The sequence below is a fragment of the Podarcis tiliguerta genome, assembly GCF_965153285.1.
Source record: "Podarcis tiliguerta genome assembly, chromosome: 4".
Lineage (NCBI taxonomy): Eukaryota > Metazoa > Chordata > Lepidosauria > Squamata > Lacertidae > Podarcis > Podarcis tiliguerta.
The window spans coordinates 71,134,690-71,157,449 of NC_139537.1; the positions used below are offsets into that span (position 1 = coordinate 71,134,690).

Here is a 22,760-nt window from a genome sequence, read left to right on the forward strand (position 1 = left end):
GGATTCGCGTGGCTGACAACAGTTATTCGTGCCTAGGGCTTGTGCCTGCTCCTGATGGCTGCACCGTCAAAGTCAGATAGGGCAAGAAAGGATGAAAAGGGGCAGATGCTTGGACAACTATTGAGGGTTTTTTTTAATATAACCACAGTAGTGTTGTTGGGCTCCAACTCCCATCAGCCCCAGCCATCATGGCCAGTGGTGATGGTTTATGCCGTTGGTTACAGCATGGTGCTGGTAATGCCAAGGTTGCAGGTTCGATCCCCGTATGAGACAGCTGCATATTCCTGCATTGCAGGGGGCTGGACTAGATGAGCCTCAGGTTCCCTTCCAATTCTAACATCTGGAGGGCCACAAGTTCCTGGGCCTGCTGTGGAATAACCATGTGCGCTGCTTCTTCTTTTTTGCTTTTGGAAGCCTTTTATTAGCTCCAGAAATGTGTGCAAAACATCCGCTGTGCTCTGCTTCTATTAATTTGCACTGTCAGATTTACATAAGCTGATTTCTCACCCGAGTCTCCCTTCTTGGTGGTTGGTCCTTATTTCTTTATTTGGTTTTTCAACTTAAAATTTTACAGAAATATATCCAACATAAAAACAAGATTCCGAGGAATCTCCTGGACTTCCATCCTCCCCTTTAGTGGGTCCTATTATTAATTCCGCATCTTTTATAAAAATCTAAACCCTTTACCTCTTCCTTTATATCCAGAATCAACCTTAAACTACAAGTGATATTCCAATCCTACTAACAATTTTAACTGTTTACAATGGTCTTTAAGATAAGTTATAAATTTTCCTCATTCCTTATTGAAATTTATTTCTGACTCTTCTGGTCATTTTAGCCATTTCAGCATAGTCCATTAACTTCATCAGCCATTCTTCTCTGGTAGGAACTTTATCTTCTTTCCATTTCTGGGCGAGTAACATCTGTGCAGCTGTGGTTGCGCATATATAGTCTTTTCTGCTCCTTTGGGATTTCGGCACCTAGAATTCCTAAAAGGAAGGCTTCAGGCTTTTTAACAAAGGTTATTTAAAACATTTTTTTCAACTCATTATATATCATTTCCCAAAATCCTTTTACTACCCTTACAATTCCACCACATATGATGAAAGGTGCCTTCTTTCCCCTTACATTTCCAGCATACATTTGAGCATGTTTTATACATTTTTGCTAATTTACTAGGAGTTAAATACCACCTGTACATCATTTTTGGTCCTCGTTTCTTAAGGTTCGGATCAGATTTGAGCTGAAGTCTCCTGTCAAGACCATCGAGGATTTCATTCGGAGACTCACGCCCAGCCGCCTGACGTCCGGCTCCAACAACAGCAGCTCGTCCAGCCTAGCCACCAGCAAATCGACACAGCGAGCTGGTTCCAGCATGATCTCGTCCGCGTCCACGGAAAGCACTTTACTCAACGAAGAAGAAAAGCTAGCTAACTCTCCCCAGGTGAATAACAATAGCTACGGTTCCCAGCAGCCCAAATGGACCCTGGGCAATGGGCCCAGAGAGGGTGAACTACGCTACGAGGCAGAGAGCCCAGACGAAGCCGCCCTTGTCTATGCGGCAAGAGCCTACGACTGCGCTTTGGTTGGTAGGCTTCCTGACCAGGTCTCTGTAGAGCTGCCTCACCTGGGGAGATTGACCTTTGAACTCTTGCACATTCTGGGCTTCGACTCCATCCGGAAACGGATGTCTGTGGTGGTCAGGCATCCTCTCACCGATGAGATCAATGTTTACACTAAAGGAGCGGATTCAGCTATCATGGATCTCCTTCTGCCCTGCTCTTCAGGTACAAACTTCCCCTCTCAGGTTATGGAAAAAAGCATAACAGCTTAGGGCTGACTTTCTCTGCCCCAACACAGATAGGTTTGTGTCCTGCTGTAATTTTTTTTGAGGAACTATGTTCGTAGCATCTTCCGTCTTTATGATCTCTTTAGAAGCAGCAACCTGACAGTGAGGTATCGGCCCTTTGGCTGAACAAATCTAAAAATGGATGAGCTTTCACTCACTCCAATATTCAATGTATTGTGCTGGGTTATTTTTCCCCAGAATTTTTATATTTGGAGCAGTTTTTCCTGTCTATTTGCAGAGATTTGTGTTCTGCACTTAAGCAGGGGGGATCTGAAATCAATAAAAAGTGGCGATGTTCTGTAGTCGATGTTTTGATGTCGCCAATAAAATATGAGGCTGAAATGAACTCTGTACTTCGGATTTGCTAGTCAAATGGGATTGTTTTCTTTGACACATTTGCAACTTGTGGATCCGTGAACTTCGGTCCTTTAGTCTGACAGCAAATGTTGGTTTCAGCATAAATTTCTTACCATAATTAACTTAATCTTACTGGAAAACACTAGAGCAAATTGCCGTGAAATCGTTTTCGTTCTGCATTATTTGTTTAATAAAATAAAGAAACATGCAAGCTTGGACTTTTTGTCCTTCACATACGTTAGACTAGGACCACAGAATTGAGAACTGTTTATCATTCTAGCACTGAAAGTAAGCTTCCCTATTCTGATATGCTACTTAGATCTTGCAACCTAAAAAAACTTTCTTCAGAATGTCTGCTTCTTGCTAGCTGAAAGAGAGCTGTAGTTAGAGAAATGTGTGGTGACAAATGCAATCGCGTATTATTATTACAATTTAAAATATGAACAATTTATAATTCTCCTTTATTCAATAACAACCCAGAACTGAATATTGTAATTGGCTTAGGTTCGAGAATCCTGGGAAATGGAGGATTATTTGTCACAGAAACAAGTTTTTAGCACTCCTTTTTCTAGAGAGAGAGAGAGAGAGATGATTTCTACTCCATTTTGTGAAGACCTCTGATGGCTCACCAAAAATAATTTAAGTAATACATCTAAAAATAACAAAATGCCACCCAGCATAAGTATTAACAAATTCAGCAAAGCAACCAGGCTAAAGCTGATGCTATGCAATGAAGGCTCAAAACTCCAAATCCATATCAGTGAATTTCTTTCTGTCCCTCCCCTTGTTATCTTCTCTTCTACCTACCTTTCCTTAACAAAAAAACAAACCAACCTCAAAGCTTAGAAGCAAAGTTAATAAAACTCCAGTATTGTCCAGAAAATCGAAACATTCCGTAGGTACATGGTCTTGATGGCATCCGAGGCCCATTGTCCATGTGCCACCCTATTTCCATCTCTTTGATTCCCCTCCATATGTGGCATACACAAAATACTTGTCTTTGAGCAGGAAGATTTGGGGTTTCCTGGGGGATACTAGTGTTTCTATATTATATATGGCTTTTATTACCAGCCATGAGGGAGAGAAAAGGATCGTTCATTTTTAGACTGCAAAATTACTGGTGTTTAATAACTTTAAAGTGTTTTGCTTTTTTTTAAAAAAAAAAACATTTCCAGATGACCCTAGAGACAGACATCAAAAGAAAATCCGAAGCAAAACTCAGAATTTTCTTAATCTTTATGCTGCTGATGGGCTGAGAACTTTGTGCATTGCAAAGAAAGTAAGTGCCTGAAACGTCCTAAATTAATTGGGGGGGGTGTATCTCACATATATGGGGAGGGGGTTGTTATTATATATATATATATATATATATATTTGCTTTCGTAGATTTTCACGGGTACAGGAATGCAGGTTTTGGTGTCCTCGGGTGTCTTCCCGTGTAAAAGTTGGGGTGTCTAGGCGACGTTTCGACGAGGTCTCACTCGTCATCTTCAGGCTGGTGCTTTCGGCTTCTTGTTACTGGAACAGAGCAGGATCTCAGTGTTTGAGTTCCTATAAATACTGTTGAGGAGGTGTGGTGTATAGCCTCCAATGTTCTGGGCAGAGAGGAGGTTCCCAGGCTAGTGTGCCTTTTCTTCTTTTGTTCCTTAATTACTTGAGGGATATCTTGAGTGATTTCTTGAGTGATTTCCTGAATCACACTTAGGTGGGTCATTAGGTGTGGATTAGTTGCTAAAGCCTTCGTGTCTTGAACTCTTGAACTTTGTGAAGAGTATTCATTCATTCGGTGTCTCTGTGCTGGTCCGTGGCCTTTTATGTTCCTTTGATGTGAATGTTCCTCCTCCTTGCCTCCCTCCCTCCCTCTTTCCTTCCTCAACAGGTCCTGAGCAAGGAAGACTATTCCTGCTGGTTGAAAAGTCACATTGAAGCAGAATCTTCCATCGACAACCGGGAAGAGCTGCTGTTCCAGTCGGCCGTTCGGATAGAGACTGATTTGCATCTTCTAGGTAACAGCAAGCAGGAAGGAGAGGCGTGTGTCTAACAATTGAGAGGGTGAACTTGAGGCGCAATCTCTCAGTGACTGCCATTAATCTCTGGAATTACTTGCAGTCAGGTGGTATATCAGCTGACATGGATGCAGCAAATTCTAGAACACCTGATTGCGCTTTTGATTTTCCTAGTCCGCCTTGTCCCACATAATAAAGGGGAAATGCAAGTGGAGCCCTCACAGTTACGGAAAAGCTTTTGAGCCAGTCAGTGCCTCTGTTAACTCTGTTGACAACTACCTTTCACCTTGTTCCATAGGATCCATCAACATGCTTTTTAGGGGTCTATGAGAGCTTCAGGGGGAGAGAAGAACTGCAAAAATCCCTTCCTCTTTCTTTTACTTATATTTTGTTAAGTTTCAACATTTTTGACATATACAATCAAAACACAATTTTGTCTCTTATTTTTGTCGACTTCCCGCCCCGTTTTCCATGGAGTTGTTGTTTCTCCCCTTCTGCCCTGTCTTCTATCTATTAAATCATAACCACAATATTATATAATTACTTCTGTTGCTCATAGCTCAAATCCTGCTCGTGAGTTCATCATACTATAATATTTCTTCACGTGGTCCGAGAAAGGCATCCATTCTTCCATAAAACACTCATCATTAGATTCTCTTAATTTGTCCAGTTCTGCATAGTCTGTTATCTTACTTACCTAGTCTTCTTTGGTGAGGACTCATCCCTTCCTCTTTCCTTAATGGAAGAATCCACTGCAGCGGCAGTCCCTACGGTGGTGTAGGGGTGGCACCGCCGCTCTCCCAGCCCCCAAATGCACAAGGTTAAGTGTGTGTGGTTATCTATTTAAAGTCCTGGTTTTATTTTTGCTTCCGTTTGCTTTGTGTCGTAGGTGCGACGGGCATTGAGGACCGTTTACAGGACGGAGTCCCAGAAACCATTGCAAACCTGCGTAAGGCCGGGCTGCAGATCTGGGTTCTAACTGGAGACAAACAGGAAACAGCCGTTAATATTGCTTATGCCTGCAAGCTGCTAGACCATGATGAAGAAATCATCACCTTGAATGCCGATTCGCCGGTATGGAGACACTGCCGTCCAGTGCTGGGCCTTGTAAATCTAGCGGGCTCTCAGCCTTTCATAGTATGTCTGGCCAGGCTGGAGGCTTACTATTATGTATGCCTGCATAATATGTGAGCTACTAAGCCAAGCACAGCCTTCCAGCCATGCGTGGATGCCACCCCGCCCTGGGAATGCTTGATAAACCTCATTTTTTGCTGCAGTGATTGTCCTCCATCTGGTAAAGGTAAAGGGACCCTGGACCATTAGGTCCAGTCGTGGCTGACTCTGGGGTTGCGGCACTCATCTCGCTTTATTGGCTGAGGGAGCCGGCGTACAGCTTCCGGGTCATGTGGCCAGCATGACTAAGCCGCTTCTGGCGAACCAGAGCAGCACAGAGAAACGCCGTTTGCCTTCCCGCCGGAGCGGTACCTATTTATCTACTTGCACTTTGACGCAATTTCAAACTGCTAGGTTGGCCGGAGCTGGGACTGAGCAACGGGAGATCACCCCGTCGCAGGGATTCGAACTGCCGACCTTCTGATTGGCAAGTCCTAGGCTCTGTGGTTTACCCCACAGCGCCACCCGTGTCCCCCCTCCATCTGTTAGGCCACATTAAATGTGTGATCGGCTGTGTTCAGCTTGCAAGTTGTGCAAGCCTGGCCTGGAGGTAAAATGTCCCAAAGGGATGTGCTTGATTATGAATCACAGAATTATAGAGTTGAATGGGACCCTGGCGGTCATCTAGTCTAACCCGCCCTGCATTGCAGGAATCTCAGCTAAAGCACCCAGGACAGATGGCCATCCAACCTCTGCTTTAAAATCGTCCCAGCGAAGATGACCATTGCATATGGAAGCTCTTCTGCAAAGTTCTAATGCTGTTTTCTTTTTTAATCTTCCAATCTCTCCCCTCCCCTCCTTCTGAGTGGCTATCCTTATTCTGGTGGTTTTCATTTATATGTTGCTTTGGATAGCACTGATTTAAAGAAATTAGGAATTTCTCCAGTAAAGCAAATCGAGATCATGGAGCAAAACCCAGAGCTTGCCTATTTTTTCTTCTCGCTGTAACTCCACACACTCAATTTCTTGTTGTCTTTTATTCTAGGAAATGTGTGCCACATTGCTGGAGCAACACTTGAAGCGCATCGAGTCTAAATGTTCGAACGAAGCGGCTGAAAAACCTACCGGGAACTCGCAAGTGAGGTTCACCCCTCTCTACGTGCCGCCATCAGCCTTGGTGCATCCCAACTTGGGCTTGGTGGTTGATGGAAGGACCTTGGCTTATGCCCTCGAGAAAGGCCTGGAGGACAAATTCCTTTCGCTAGCCAGGAGGTGCCGCTCTGTGCTGTGCTGCCGCTCGACCCCAATTCAGAAGGGGATGGTTGTGAAACTGGTCAGAGACAAACTCAAAACAATGACTTTGGCAATAGGCAAGTACCTTGGCTTTCAGTCTGATGAGCAGACAAACGCAAAGGCGGCACATTTTCTTTCTTTCAGCCAGAGCTGTCGCTCTTTCATTTAAAGTGGAGGTGGGGAACATTTTCGAGCGCGAAATGTTTCCTTCCCTTCCTTGCATTTCTTGTGGGCAAACTTCCAGGAGCCGCATGGCTTTGGTGGAAGCAAAAACCAGTGGAGAAATGAATGTAATTTTTACAGCAGAGATCACTTCTTTGTTCAGAGCAGTGCATAAGCTGCCGCAAGCTTTTAGGGCACTTGCGAAGGACAAGAAGATATGAAGGAGATGGCAGACAGATTAAAACAGAGAAGGCAGCTTTTGTGGGGAATTGATATTTGCCAATTTGGGGGTCGGCGGGGGGGGGGGCAGGTCATACAAAATTGAAATCGATTGCATGAATTTTAGACCTTCCTGAGCCATTTTGGTCTCAGGCACCCTCCCCCACTTGAAGTGGTAGTGCATTTTCCTTTGCTGAGTTCAGAACATGGCAAGAAGCTAGCCCTGTTGTATTGGGGAATCCTGCTGCCCACACTGCTTGGCAGGACACTGGGCGCCTGACCCAAAGTCCTGCCCTTACCATCTCACAGCTTCCTGTGCAGGGAAGGAGGAAGGAGGAGGGTGGGTGCTTAGCTCCTATCTTGCAGAAGGCAGAGCAGGATGGGGGCCACGTAGACCTAACAACCCTTCCCCTCCCTCCTTTGCCAAGAGGAATTGGAGTCTTTAACTCCCACCCCTTAGTGTGGGGTCCCAAACTGTGTTTCATTAGACATTTTGGAAAGTGCTTATTCAAGATTCCCTCTCCCTCTCCCAGTCCTCATTTCACACCAGGGTGCTGTTGGCATGTCTCTGTAATTCATCAGGGAGAAACCACAAAAAAGTATGATTTCCTTGGGAACATTTGGTGCTCTCTCATCAATCTCAGCCTGCCTTCCAGCCTCTGGAACTGAGGAAAACTCTTTTGTTTTTCCACTACTTCACCGCCATGTATTACTCGCCGAGTGCGTTAGATCGCTATTCTTGGCACGATCCTGAGGGTTCTGGAAGAAGGCATTTCCCCTCCAGTCTTGTGGGAACGGTTATTCCTTTCGAAGGGTGAAAACTGTGAGGTATTTCTTGTGCATAGATGAGGTGTCCCCAGAGCGTTTTCTGCCTGAGGCAAAGGACAAGATGGCGTCCTCCTTCCCATTTCACATACAAAAGCCAACCAGACTGGCAGATAAACCTTACTTTGAAGCTGGCGACTGGGCAGTGCTGTCCACCACACTTAAGAACAGCGGCCTAGATTGGGGGAGAGCCAGTGCAGGATATAGGGCACTCATCCATCTTCCCAACATCTAGAATCTGCCCCCTCCCGCCAAGCATCTTCTGCCTGAGGCTCACTCCGCCTAATGGCAGGGCTGGGCCTGAGTGGATTTGTTTTACAGAACAGGGCAGTGTTTTCCAGCTTCGTATATCCGACTGGCATCTGTCTGCAGCACTGTGACTGAAGCGGGGAGGGTGCCAAGGCTTTCTTTCCGACCAGCCATCCCTCCGATCCCCATAGCATATGTTCAAGGGCCAGGGTTCTCTGGAAACACCCACTAGCATAAATTGCACTTTGGCTTCACGAGCAGAGATCTGAAAATTACACAGACTAATGCAATGAGAAGCCTGGGTTGTGAGAGAAGGAGCGCTATCCTCTCAAATCTAATTGCTTTTAGCTTTAGAGAGGAAACAGACAATGGAGATTGTTTTTGCATGCATTTCCCTTCAGCGCGTCTGCCCCGGAAAAAAAATACCCTTTTAGGTATATGATTATTGCGGGCAGATAGAGGAGCAAAGGTCTGAAGCATGTTTTGCATTATTTTTGAGAAAGATAATGCTATAAGGTCAGCAGCAGTGCTTCAGAACAATGAGAAAAAGGACAATTCCATCTGCTTTGACAGTCTTATTAAAAGATAAAGCTCAATAGAGCCTGTGGTTGCCTATTATTTCTGGCTTTCTTCTGTCTCCACAATTAGAATCGTCTTTGCTGACCGGCGATTAATTAACGTATGTATTTATTGCTACACACACACACACCAGCTAAAAAGTCTCCCACAGCTGTTTGGGAGTAAAAGCAGGTAGCCTGGGAGCAACAGCAGGCAGTAAAAGAAGGCAGCCCCTTTTCTTGGGCTTATAATCTAAAAGACATGACACGAAAGGAAAAGGGAATCTGTAAGGAAGAGAAAAACAAGCAAACCCACTTGGAGGGAACCAGTTCAGGGAGAAGAGAAGCCATAGGAATCAGTTTCTCAGCAGGGCCTATGGAGCAATCCTGCTTTCCATCTCTCCCTTTACACCAAAGATTTGAATAAACTCACCAATCACCGAGAGATGGCGCATTTTGGATGACACCAATTCCCCCCCATTTAACCATAGGGTGGAACTGAATATATTATTCTAGCTGTAATAATAAACTATATCCCCCCACCAAAAAAAACCACTGCTGTTCAGCAGGTTGATCCTATTTGTTTCTATGAAGGTGCATCAGATTATCAGAGCCAAACATTGCGCTCTCACAGAACTAACTCAAGGAGACTAGAAACTTGTTCTCTCTTTAAAATAAAATATCAGCATTCTAGGTTCAGTTCTGCATCTGTTACTGCATGGTGCACATCAATTTGCAGAACACACACCTTCCTGATGCTACTTCCCATGTGTACTTCCAACTAGACAGGTACTTTACAGGTACGGGTGGCCAAGTGAATAAAAGACAGGGTTCCTACACATTTTAACAGGTGTGCAAAAGGGGGTTTCACCGTGTGCAGTTTTTCATGCACCACTATTAAAACGTAGGAGTTCAGTCTTCTTTTACACTCCAGCCCAGCAGAAAACCATACAGTACTGATGTTTCCAAGAACTGGGTTCCCTTTCTCATTTGTCTGGCATATTTGCTAAGGAGAACAGGTGTGCTGCTCTGCTTTATACTACTTCATTTGATGGTTATGCATCTAATTAGTGAAGTCCAGTCTGCACAAGCAATTTAGATTGGGCTTTGCAATTAATTCCACAGCAGCGTAGCCATTTCACTGCTAAATATGGCCCTGTTCCTTTTTCCTTTTCCCTTGATTTTCCATTGCTTCTTTTGCCACTGGTCATGTCTGCTTCAATTAAAAACAAACGACATCTCTTTCTGCCTCCCTCCCTCCTCCCCCGCACCCCCAATTGTTACCAGGTGACGGAGCAAACGACGTCAGTATGATCCAAGTAGCTGATGTTGGTGTGGGGATCTCGGGGCCAGAAGGCATGCAGGTACCGTATGCAGACCGAGAAGCCACCCCGGGAAAGAGTCGGGTCCATATGTTTTCCATATGTCCACTTGCATCTCGTTCCCCCGTTGTGCTGCAGCAAGACGCTTTGCGACAGCCGCTGCAGATTTCCGAGGTCTCGTGAGCCGCCTGCCCCAAGGTGGGCCAGCTGGGCTTTGCAAAAGTTACTTTAGCAGAGCTTACGTTTGCGCAGCTTCACCTTTCGGCTAAGTTTCCTTTATAAAACGGTAAAACATCTGAAATACTTTTAAAATAGTTCTCTTAATTTTTTCCTCAATTGCCATGTACAGTGGTACCTCTGGATGCGAACAGGATCCGTTCCAGAGCCCCGTTCGCATCCAGAGCAGAACGCAACCCGCGCCTGTACAGGTGGCAATTTGCCGCTTCTGCACATGCGCGTGATGTTATTTAGTGCGCATGCGCGAGCGGCGAAACCCGGAAGTAACGCATTCCGTTACTTCCAGGTCACTGCGGAGTATAACCTGCAAACGCTCAACCTGAAGCAACTTTAACCCGAGGTATGACTGTACCTTGAATGTTCTGTTTTTTCTTAATTACTGCCTTTTGCTCTTGATGTCTGTTCCTGTCTCCTAGAGTCATCATTCAGTACAGTTGTCTTAATTGTGTACAACCAAGAGCACAACCAGATGGCGGTACTTTGGGGGATTGGTAGCACTGCTTTATGATGCCTGAGCCCTTAAGTAGAGAGGCGCTTCAGACTCTAGCAGGTGCCGCACCCCCACCCCCACCCCACCCCCCGCAAAAGCAAACAGGGGCCACACAATGTAAGAAGATGTCTGACAGACAGAATGTGAAGCTTTTTCCCACAGTTGTATTTCTACCATGGAAAGGGCTTGCCCTGTTTCGTTTCTGCCTGCCACGCAACTGTTGAAGGCAGAAGAGACCAGCTCTCCTCCATTGCTAACCCTAAGCCATGCAAAGAATTCAGTGAGTAAATAGCAGTAGCAAAAATTAGGAAATGATGTGTTAATATGCAGTGGTACCTCGGGTTAACTACTTAATTCGTTCCAGAGGTCCGTTCTTAACCTGAAACTGTTCTTAACCTGAAGCACCACTTTAGCTAATGGGGCCTCCTTCTGTTGCCGCGCCGCCGGAGCACGATTTCTGTTCTCATCCTGAAGCAAAGTTCTTAGCCTGAGGTACTGTTTTTGGGTTAGCGTAGTCTGTAAGCTGAAGCGTATGTAACCTGAAGCGTATGCAACCCGAGGTACCACTGTATTCTGAAATAAGAAATATTGAAAATGGACATCTGTGACCATATAAGGTATAACATTCACTGGCAAGATGAAGTGAGGAGACGCTGGAAATAAACACACACCTCAAGCCTTGATAAGCGACAACAAAAATTCTCCGAGCATATGCAGTTTTCTGCCTTAAAAACATACTTTATCCACCGCTGGTTTTTTTGCCCATTCTCTGCTCTGCCTTGGGCCAGCCAGTAACTCCCAGCCTAATCTACCTCACTTGGCTATTGTGAAGTTCTAAAAGGGATATTAAAATGGCTGCAAAAAAAGAACTTAGTCTTTATATCATAGGCATCAGGTTTTATTTCCTTTAACCACAGAGATGCAATTTTGTTCTGTAAAGGGCCATGTTTTCTCATCCACGAACCTAAAACTAAGAGCTTGCTTATACCTTTTCTTGGAGGCTTACCTCACAAGAGAGGCCTCGGATGCCATAAATGCAGAGAAATCTTGAGAAAAGAGCAGCTTTTCCCATCATCTCACTAAATATTTATTTTATCACCAAGTATCGTCTTGGCTTCCATAAGTGTTGGTTTTATGAATGGGAAATATTAAATAGTGGTTTGTGCCACATGCCGTTGTTCCTATGAAATGTGGAAGGAAATTGAGTCTGTCAGTGCGTTCAAATAGCTTTCTCCTCTCCCCTCTCTCTCCCTGATCAGAAATAGACCTAAAAGGGGGGGGGGAATGCAGTCAGGCAATTTTGTGGACATACTAAAGTAAACACGTTTGCATTTTCATTCCATTATGTAGAAAGATTGAAGAACAGAGAAATGGGAAAACTAACGGACAGTCTTCTAATATTTATAAACAGCAAACTAAATGCATTGTTCATGGCTGGCCATTCTTGGCCATCCCTTCGATTTGACGGGCAGATTCCTGGCGCGTTGCTTGGGGTGGCTGGCTGGCTGATGCCAGTAGGTGCCAAGGGTCAGAGAAGGACCATTGCTCCAATGTGAACGCCAGCTTTGGGAAACTGATCAGTCATCTTCCCCATCTCCCCCTCCAGTAGGGGTGGGGGGTGATCAGAGTCTGTGAGTGGAATATGACTGAGAGAGAGAGAGAAATGGAAGGGATGAAGGATCTGAAAGCATCTTAGAGCGCAATTAACTCCCCTTGGAGATCTGGTGTGGGGCAGTGAACATAAGAAGTGAGCAGCTGTCTGCTGAGTCTAGCCACTGGCCCCTCTAGTCCGACATCTGTTCTTCCACTAGCAAGCCAGATGCCTGTGGTTAGCCCAAAAGCAGGAGCTGAGCAGAACAGTGCCCTCCCCTTTTGTGATTCCCAGCAACTGACATTCAGAAGCACGCTGTCCTGACAGTGGAGGCGGAACATGGACATTGTGCCTAGTATTCATTGGTGGCCTTGTCCTCCATGAATTTAACTAAACCTCTTATTGGTGGACATCACTGCCACTTGTGAGGGGCGGATTCCATGGTGTAACTATGTGCTCTGGTGTTCTACTGCACTTATGCTTACATAAACACATGTATCCTTACCTCCTGCGAGCCCAGAAATCCCAATGAAATGGGAAGCGATGCAGAATATATCAAGCAATGAAGGTTCCAGCGACATCCACCGTAGCAGTTCTCAGTGGAGTCACTTGCATAAGAATAAGTCTTTGAGTGATAAGATATTGAAAGATTGACAAATCAGCCTTGGAGCACTTTAGTAAGCTGATCAGAGGGCATTTCCTCCCTTTTGTGAATATCTGTGTTCCCAGCGTTATTTCAGGGGCATCTGTGGATTTCTGCTTGTTTCCACCTAAAATTGTTTTTTTTTAAAAAAAAAATTGTTCAAGTAACATCTGCAGAAGGATAATGTCAACTCTTCTTGCCTTGAAGGCTGTGATGGCAAGTGACTTCGCAATCCCAAAGTTCCGGCACTTGGAAAAACTCTTGCTTGTGCATGGCCATTGGTGTTACTCACGGCTCGCCAACATGGTGCTGTATTTCTTCTACAAAAATGCAGTAAGTGTGTGTTAGCTTTGTAGCCTGAACATGTTTCCGGATTGTACTTAGGAGTGCCTTTTCGCTTACGCCATCTGCTGAGAAGATGGTGACGCTTTTGATTTTTGCTTTGACCTGTTCATCGTGACTCGTGCTTGCAGAACCTTGCATGCACAACATACAGAAACTTCTTTTGGAGGCAGAATATGGAGCAGAACACAGCACCCTGCCATGAATGGGGAGGGTGCAAAACACAACATCCTGCCCAAATAGGGGAGGACAGGAGGATGTTACTCTGGTGCTCCAGAATCTATGTTGACTTCACATAGTGGGGATGCGGAATATGGCCCTCCAGATATTGTTGCACTCCAAGTCCCATCGGCCACAGCCAGAATGGCTGATGGTCAGGAATGATGGGGATTGTAGTCCAGCTAATCTTGGAGGACCACAGGTTCCTCCATTCTATCCTAGAGCTTTCTAGGAGCAATTCACTTTGCTGGTTCTGAACTATAGTCACTGAAATGGCTTGGACCCAAGTATATGAGAGATGTGTTCAGTCGCACTCCATATGAGCAGCCCAAATGCTTGTGTTAAGCCAAACTTTGCACAAATCAGCAAACATGCAGGCTCCCGGAAAGGAGATTTTGTCCTATGGTTTGCAGCTTGCAGGATGCCTTGAGAGAGGTGAAACATGAGCTAAGGTTTGGACTGGACCCAGACCATGGTTTAGCAAAGCAGCCACAGTATCCTCCATAGGAGCCTGCACATTTCCTTGTTTTGTACTAAGCCATGGTTTGCCATATTGTTAACAGGAGAAGGAGGTGCCGTGTTGCTTGTGATGGTGAAGCCTTGAGGAGAACAATCTGCATCAGGCAGTCATACAGAGGAACGGTGACACAGCATGTCTATCAAAAAAGAGGAAGGAGAAGGAGAGATGGAGGAGGAGAGAAAGATCAGGGTTTGGGGATTAGGATCTTGTGATGGGAAATGGGAAACAGTCGGATTGCGAATTAGTGATGTGGCAGCTGGAGAGAAAAAGTGACAGACAGCATGGGAGACAACGTATTCTCCCGACACCTCTTGGTGGGCAAGGGGATGTTGTGTACATAGGTATTTATCATCTGCAGGCCTTTCAGGGTAGTAGGTGTTCTCCCTTTCAGAAGCCCAACTCCGTAGCCTTCTGTAGAGAGAGCAGATGCCATAGTTCCACATTATCCCTTTATTTTAGGAGTTTTCATCTGGCAGCACTTGTTAAAATGCAGATGGCTGGCATTTACAGGAATAGCAGACCCTGCTGTGTGACAGGAATCACGTGCCGAAGAATCAGTCTGTGTAAATTTGATAACAAGAATAAGACTTGCTACTTAGGGATAAGTTACGGAGCAGGCTTGGCAGGCTTGAGGCTTGCCTAAATCTCCTCCTCAAGGTCCACCAGCCAGAATCATTCACAGTGCTGCAAGTTAGGGCGATATTCAATAATCTATCAGAATATAATAGTATTAGCAAATAATAATTAATCAGTTTACAGTTGTCAATTACAATAAAGAATTACAATATGATGAAATTCCTGGCCTCTGAGGTTGACCTTTAAAAGAACTGCTCTTAACATAATTCCTGGAATACTGGGGTCACCAAAAGCACTGAGCCTTCAGCAGATGGGGCTGACAAAATGATTTTGCAGGCTCTGTCTCAGCCTGTTCATCACCTGTATGAAGTCCTACAGCCCAGAGAGCAGGTGCCTCTGCAATTTGCACACATTTGGATTTGAGGAAGAGAGGGGGGAAACAATCATGCAGTTCAGTTTTGCATTTATTGTATGAGTTCCTGATACGGTTTGCTCAGAGGCTGCCTATAAATTAAACATAAAGCTTTCAGAATCGTCTTGTCCTGAAGATCCCTCAGAGAGCAATTCAAGTTTCAATAGTTCTTCTTGTTGTTGTTTTTAATGAGAATTCCTAAGGCAGAAAGGCTGGAACAAGTTTGCGTTGGAGTAGCGTCTTTGAAGCCAACAGAACTACTCAGAGAAAATTGTTAAGACGACTGCACTAGTGGTATCTGACCAGGGCAGCCTTTATATTTCTTGCTTGTATAGCCCACATTGTAAAAATGGAAACACGGCAGATGCACTCACAGAAATGCACATTTGAGATGCCCTGTAATTATAAATTATTTGTAATAAGCCTATCGGAATAATACAAGAGCAGAAGCACTTGTAGCATCAGCAATTTTCTGTAGAAATTGTGCGGCTGGTTTCCTGCACAGGACTGGGGTCGGGTGGGAGTTGCACTGGTCAGAGGACCCCCCCCCCTTAGTGTGTCAAGCATCCAAACATTGGGCACCCAGGCTCCATCTAGTCAAGACCTCCGGGGATAGAGCGGTATATAAATTCAGTAAATAAAACAATAATAAATAAATAATCCATTGAATTTCACCCTCAGCATGTTGGCGTTTACACATGTGATAAGCCGTATGATATTCAATACGTTGACTCCCAAGCTTGCTAAAGGGGCAAGGATGGCTGGCATGATCCTGATCCCCCTTTAAATGTGTGCAACAGAATGGGGGCTTGGGTTCTGAGTTTGCAACCATTAGGAGCAGTTGTGTTTAGCTGCTCACTCTGAAATCACAAACCACCAGCCTCCTGAAAGATCAAAAGCCTATTGCGGGGACCCGAAGAACAAAAATGCACAGCAACAATTCAAGTGTTATAGAGCAGGAGTTGGGGGGCCTGTGGCCCTCTGGGTGTCAATTGGACTCCATCTCCCATCAGCCCCAGCTAGTATGGCCAATGGGCAGGGACAACTGGAGTTGTAGTCCTGCAATACCTGGAGGGCAGCAGGTTTCTCACCCCTGATGTAGAAGGATTTGGGTTCAGATAAGACTTTATCTGGTTCCCAGTTTTCCTGCCCAGTTGATTCAGTGGGGTGAAGTGGAGAGTAGACACGAGTCTCGGAGGAAGCTTCCCACATGACCATTGCTGGAGGGAGAACTGATTCTAAAAACTTTTGTGTTGTCTTTGAACTCAGTTACCCAAAGCAACCACAAGGATATCTAAAATCAGGTCAGGGTTGGGTGAGAACTGGACAGCCTTTGTGCGATTCGCATGGGAAGTGAGCTTTTGACAACCCCATTGTCGGTCTCTGAACTTCTACACAACCCACACATAGGCTGGTTTGGAGAAGTTGGGATGGAAGGCAGGGTGGTTTTAAAGTGCCACTGTTTATTTTATTTTTATTTTTTATTGCAAATGTAGCAGAACTCTGTGTACTCTTTTGTAATCTAAATCCTTTTCCATTTTGGTTCCTGGGACATCTGCCTGCAGAGTTACCACTTTACAGGGGGGATGAGAAATTATTTTTGCTACCTATGTGCATACAGTTTCTCTCCCTCCCTGAGTAGGTTAAACCATTGTTTAGTTGTCTCTATTCCTTTTGTTCAAAAAAAAGTCCAGGCACAGGGCACAAAGAGAGTTAATATATCCAAAAAGTTATAGAGTGATGTTATGCTTGCAAGTCCTGAAGGCTGCATATGGTTAATGTGTGTGTTCTCCCCCCCCCCTTTTTTTTTTTTCATCAAAGATGTTTGTAGCTCTTCTCTTCTGGTTCCAGTTCTACTGCGGGTTTTCCGGGTCTTCGATGATAGATCAGTGGTACCTGATCTTCTTCAACTTGTTATTCTCATCCCTTCCCCAACTGATAGTTGGAGTGCTTGATAAAGACGTACCGGCAGATATCTTAATTGCTGTGCCTCAGCTCTACAAAAGTGGTCAGAACATGGAGGTAAGGGGTGGGCTGGGGAACCTTGCCTTTCCTCTGTGTCCCTAAGATCTCGCAGTGGGAGATTGAAACTGGCCGGTCGACATTCACTAAACGTTTAAGTCATAATAAGCGTTGCTAAGGAAGTTTGAAAAATTGCTTGAGCTGTGTAAAGAGCACAGCTTGTCAGAGAGTTCTCTGTATAAAACACCGTGTGACATTTTCCCAAGAAAAGCTGTTTGGAGAATACAGGCAAGCGTGAATTATCTTGTGGGTTCCTCTGAAGAGGAACCCTAAGGAGCCAGATTAGGTTGGGATCAGGACGTCGTTTGTAGAATTCAAAAGCAGGAAAGCACAACGTAAAGGCAGATGAAGAGTCATAAACACCCTATTCCCCATGAAACTTCAACTTTAAAGATAATGAGCTGGATCCAGATTAAGTCAGCTGAATCTTGTTCCCATTGAAATCCGGTTCCCATTGAAATCCATGGGGCTCATGGCTTGTCTTCCAGTTCACGTAGACTGGATCCGAGACTTCCTTTGGCGAGTTGATATTGTTGTTAGTAACTACAGTCTTGAACAAAAGTAGAGTCACCTTCAGGAACCTGATGGTCAGGCCAGATCAGGAGGCAAGAGGTAAAAAGTGTAGCTTCAAAGGTTGTGCATTGTGGGAATATCTGGAGGGCTATGGATGGAAGTGAATATGTTCAAGCTCACCCCATGACAGGCTGGCCTGGAAAATAAGGTGAATCACTTCCAATAAAATTGGTGGGAGGAATTACGTCTGAGCCAATCAGACTTTCATCAGTCACCCAGCCTCCCCTAATCCTACACACACACACACACACACACACACACACACACTTCCCTTTCAACCCCAGCCAGGGGGCAGAAGAGACAGCATGACTCCTTGTGTGATGCAGCCACATGATTGTCATGAAGACTCAAGGCCTTTTCCCTCCCAAGGAGTACAGTAGCTCTTTGAGGGGAATGTTGGGCAGGTTGGAGGCTGAGTATGGATAAGTTGTAGGAATGAAAGGGGGCTTTTAGGGGTGGGGGCTGATGAGCTAGGTAAGAGGGAAGGTGGATTTAAGGCTCAGTTGGGGGGATAAGCTCAGAATTTAATCTGAGGCAGAGAAGAATTGGAGGTCTTGTAATGATCACTTTTTAACTGACGCCCTCAGAGCTTGTATGTGGACATGATCTCAGAGACTTTCGCAGGCGTCTCTAGATGGACTTGACTGGGACAGAAATCCACAACTTGAGCTGCTCTGTGCCTTTTTGCAGTTGATTTTTTAAAAACAGAAAAACATACAAACTGTGTCTTATCGGATTCAAAGCTTTCGCTTCCCCTTTTTTTTCCATTGCAGGAGTACCAGCCACATATGTTTTGGATGAATATGATCGATGCTCTCTACCAAAGCCTGGTTTGCTTTTTCATCCCATACTTTGTAAGTTACCAGTTGTAGCTCTGTATGTGTGTTCTCTTGCCCCCTTCCTACCAGCTGCATTCACCATCACGTGCTGGGAGAGCACATTCTGCCCACATCCCTGGCTTCACTGCGTTCCCATGTGCTCAGAAGATGAACTTCTGCAGCAGGAGGTCTGCTCAACTTGTGGAGTTTGAAACTCTTGTTGCCAGCAAGAATACCCACTGAAAAGGGCTTCAGCAAGAGAGTTCTTTAAGTGTATGCCCAGAGACAGAATGTATGTGTGAATGTGGCAAATAACATGTTGTGAGTCATGACTTCAGTCAGGCTCTTTATGGAGCACATCTTTGGTGACAATCTCAGGCTTGCCTCTGTGTAGCATATGAAAATACCTTAAGCTTTCAAATGTGTTGTCCTCTTAGTTTGCCAAATTAAGATGACATAATAACAAAGCGTTTAAGGAAGAATGGAGACCATGGATGGACTGTCTATCAAAGTATCACCCATACATGAAGTCGCAGGCAGTATTTGAAATTTAAGCAGTGGGTTACTGAAAGAACTAACGATAGTGTCAGGGACTGGGCAAAGGAGGAGAAAGAGTGGGGGAGACCGCCTCCCCATCCTGACCCTTCCAGGGAGGAGGAAGAGGAAGACAGTTTAGATTTACAACAGGGGTTTGAGGGAGGTCCCAGCTCAGAGGCAGATGAGGGGGGAAGTTGGGAAATCATGGGAGAGCAAGAGCAACACCTGGCTGACATGTTGTCATTAGAAAGCATTCCAGACCCTCCATCTCCAGGAACCTGGCAGGCCTTAAAAGTAGGAGAGCAAAGAGCTCGAAGACAGAGGGCACTTAGTGGCACCCTTAGAGGAGATGATGACGAAAGAGGAAGTGGGAGAGAAGGAGGCGTGGAAATTCACTCAGGGCAATGCCATTATCCAAGAGGCTGGGTTCTATAGCCTCTCTCTGTAAAGTTTGAACTAAAAAAGGACTGTAAGAAACTTTTCCTTGTCTTTATACTTTCCTGGGCAACCAGCCAAGAGCCACTGACAGCGTCCTGAGAGAAAGTGAAGTTTAGATAATAAAAGCATAAGTGTGGTAAAACAGTTAATAATAATAATAATAATAATAATAATAATAATAATAATATGGTGGTACCTCAGGTTAAGTACTTAATTCGTTCCGGAGGTCCGTTCTTAACCTGAAACTGTTCTTAACCTGAAGCACCACTTTAGCTAATGGGGCCTCCAGCTGCCGCTGCACCGCCAGAGCACGATTTCTGTTCTCATCCTGAAGCAAAGTTCTTAACCCGAGGTAATATTTCTGGGTTAGCGTAGTCTGTAACCTGAAGTGTATGTAACCTGAACCGTATGTAACCCGAGGTACCACTGTAATAATAACAACAACAGCAACAACAACAACTTGTCAGGAAAGGAGGGGGAAGAAGAAACTGTGTTTTTTAAAAAATATGGTATATGATGATAAACATTGAGGAATATTTTTGGAGATTTAATAAAATTGACATAGAATGAGCTTTTCAAATACAATGAGCGTGTTTATTTGTTGGATGTTTTTAAACAACCAAATTTGTCTAATACCAATTTTATGTTTTCAGACGTATTATGATTCAGATGTGGACATATTCTCCTGGGGAACTCCAGTCACCACCATTGCTCTCTTCACCATAATATTGCATTTGGCTATTGAAACCAGAACCTGGGTAAGCTGCCTACCCAAGCACAGCATAGCAGTCTGCTCTCTTTGCCTTACCTGTCACTCTTGCTACGCATCTTCCAGCGTCTCTCTATTTCACTGGTTTTATTAGCAGTTCCAACAGAGAGCGGCTTGAGACTGTAGTGTAGCAGTTTTATATGTTCCATTTAAATAACGCTGCATTGAATTTTCCCCTGACTAGAATGCTTTCTGTACATTCACAAGAGGAGAGCAGGTCAGCTGCCAGGTTCTTTCTTGGGGACTTTCTTCTTGACCTTGAGCAAATATTTCTGCATCTCACACAGAACAGGCCCAGTTCAAACAGCTGGCTTATCCAACTGCCATCCTTTTGAGGCATTCACTTTTGCAGGCAGAAAGCATCTTCAGGTAGGGCCGGGAATGGCTTCTGCCAGAAACCCTGGACAGAACCACTATCCAACAGAGGGAGGGCGTCTGACTCAATGTAATGTTTTTTATTTGTTTGTTTGTTTGTTTTTGCAAGATTTACCATATTTTTCGCTCTATAGGACGCACTTTTTCCCCTCCAAAAATTAAGGGGAAATGTGTGTGCGTCCTATGGAGCGAATGCAGGCTCCTTGGCTTCAGCTATAGCAACGCGAAGCCTCCAAAGCCCAGAGGAAGCGCTCCCCCCACGCTCCGGAGGCTACGCGTTGCTTTCGCTGAAGCTTGGAGAACGAGAGGGGTTGGTGCGCACTGATCCCTCTTGCTCTCCAGGCTTCAGGGATAGCCGCCTGAAGCCTTTGGAGCGCAGCAGGAACTCACGCTGCGCTCCGAAGGCTTCGAGTTCCTTTTGCTGAAGCCGGGAGAGCAAGACTCTCCGTTTCTCCTGCCTCTTCGCTGAAGGGGCGCTGAGCAGAGAGGGGGAGAATTTTTTTTTTCTTGTTCTCCCCCTCTAAAACAAGGTGCGTCCTATGGTCGGGTGCGTCCTATAGAGCGAAAAATACAGTATGCACCGCTTGTTTGTAAGGAAACTTCAAAGCGGTTTACGAAAAGGATAAAACAATAAATTAAAAAATACAGTCAGTGGAAAAACCGTTTGGAACATTAAAAGGAATAATTAGAATCAACAATAAACTCAAAACTATATTAAAACACAGGTCAGCACTCTGCCTGTCTGGGTGGACTTGCCTAAATAAGAATGTTTTTAGCAGGTGCCCTAAAGGTAAAGGTAAAGGACCCCTGGAAGGTTAAGTCCAGTCAAAGGTGACTATGGGGTTGCGGCGCTCATCTCGCTTTCAGGCTGAAGGAGCTGGTGTTTGTCCACAGACAGCTTTCCGAGTCATGTGGCCAGCATGACTAAACCGCTTCCGACACAACAGAACACAGTGACGGAAAGCAGAGCGCACAGAAATGCCGTTTACCTTCCCGCCAGAGCGGTACCTATTTATCTACTTGCACTGGTGTGCTTTCGAACTGCTAGGTTGGCAGGAGCTGGGACAGAACAATGGGAGCTCACTTTGTCACAGGGATTCAAACCACCAACCTTCTGATGGGCAAGCCCAAGAGGCTCGGCACCTGCCTGGTCAGAGAATCATAGAATTGGAAGGGAACCCAGGGGCCATCTAGTCTGACCCCCTGCAATGATGTCAACAGGCAGGGAGTTCCAGAGTATGGGAGCCGCCACACTAAAAGATCCATTTCTTTCAAATGCAGACTAAGTGGTGCCTGTAAAAGGCATTCAAAGCAATCAAGTGGGGATCCAGTATGGCAATCTTGCAAGTGAACTGGTCCTAACTGAACTGGCTTTACGTATATACTAATAGTAACACCTTGAATTTGGTAGCAAATAAGCAGCAAATCAGTCCAGGTCTCTGCGAAGAGGTGTTATATCCTGACCGGGTCTTGCCAGCAATTGTGCCGCAGCATTCTGCACTCGCTGCAGCTTCCAGATCAAGGGAAGCCCCACAGAGCACACTGCAGTAATTTAATCTTCCAGTAACCAATGCTTGAACTCCTGTTCAGTTGTTAAGGAGAAATAGTGATGATATCAGCATACTTCCTAATGACCAATGTCGCCACTTCTTCATTTGCCTTACACAGGCCAATTGGTGGTTTTAGCTCTCCTTTTACCCCTTTAAGGGTAGATCTCAAACATTTGAGTTTATTGAGCAACACCCAATCTGCTCTGGTTGTGCATATTTATGTTGTGCATAAACGAAACAGAATTATCCCAAATGTGGGAAGGAATGTGCTATTTTATTATTGTCTGATTGTGGTGTGGAATGGGAGGGTAGACAGACAGGCAACCTCTGCTGTTCAGTGAGGAAAAATCTTTGTCGCTTGCTAGTATTTACCTGGCCAAGCCTGAAGCAGCTGTCTAGGTTGTAGTATAAACTTGTCACCAGTATTCCTCCCCTCACACAAACACACCCTCTTGCATCTTCTTTTATGGTTCGTTCCAATCTTATCTGTTCCGTCCTTCAGTTATTATTTTCCCTCTTCTGGGACTAACTGCCTGTTCATTTTTGAGGGATAAGAACCTTCCAAATGGAGCAGTCATGAAACTCTCTTGCTGCAAGCCATTGGTGTCTAGGACCACAGTTTTGTGTGTTGGTGCTATTTATTCCATTTATGAATCGCTTCCTGTTAAAACATCCTGAAGCTATTTCAGTGCTGCT

At 45.0% G+C, this 22,760-nt stretch overlaps 1 protein-coding gene across 1 annotated transcript in view; it reads left to right on the top strand.

The window, feature by feature from the left end:
• Positions 1–22,760, top strand: part of ATP10A (ATPase phospholipid transporting 10A (putative)) — a 41,084-nt gene that overhangs the window by 13,423 nt on the left and 4,901 nt on the right. The window contains exons 4-13 of the mRNA XM_083437650.1: positions 1,226–1,787; positions 3,382–3,485; positions 4,086–4,212; positions 5,102–5,286; positions 6,371–6,695; positions 9,918–9,994; positions 13,121–13,246; positions 16,804–17,004; positions 18,351–18,431; positions 20,024–20,128. Coding sequence (XP_083293776.1) covers positions 1,226–1,787; positions 3,382–3,485; positions 4,086–4,212; positions 5,102–5,286; positions 6,371–6,695; positions 9,918–9,994; positions 13,121–13,246; positions 16,804–17,004; positions 18,351–18,431; positions 20,024–20,128 — 1,893 coding nt within the window. The remainder of the gene's footprint in view (positions 1–1,225; positions 1,788–3,381; positions 3,486–4,085; positions 4,213–5,101; positions 5,287–6,370; positions 6,696–9,917; positions 9,995–13,120; positions 13,247–16,803; positions 17,005–18,350; positions 18,432–20,023; positions 20,129–22,760) is intronic.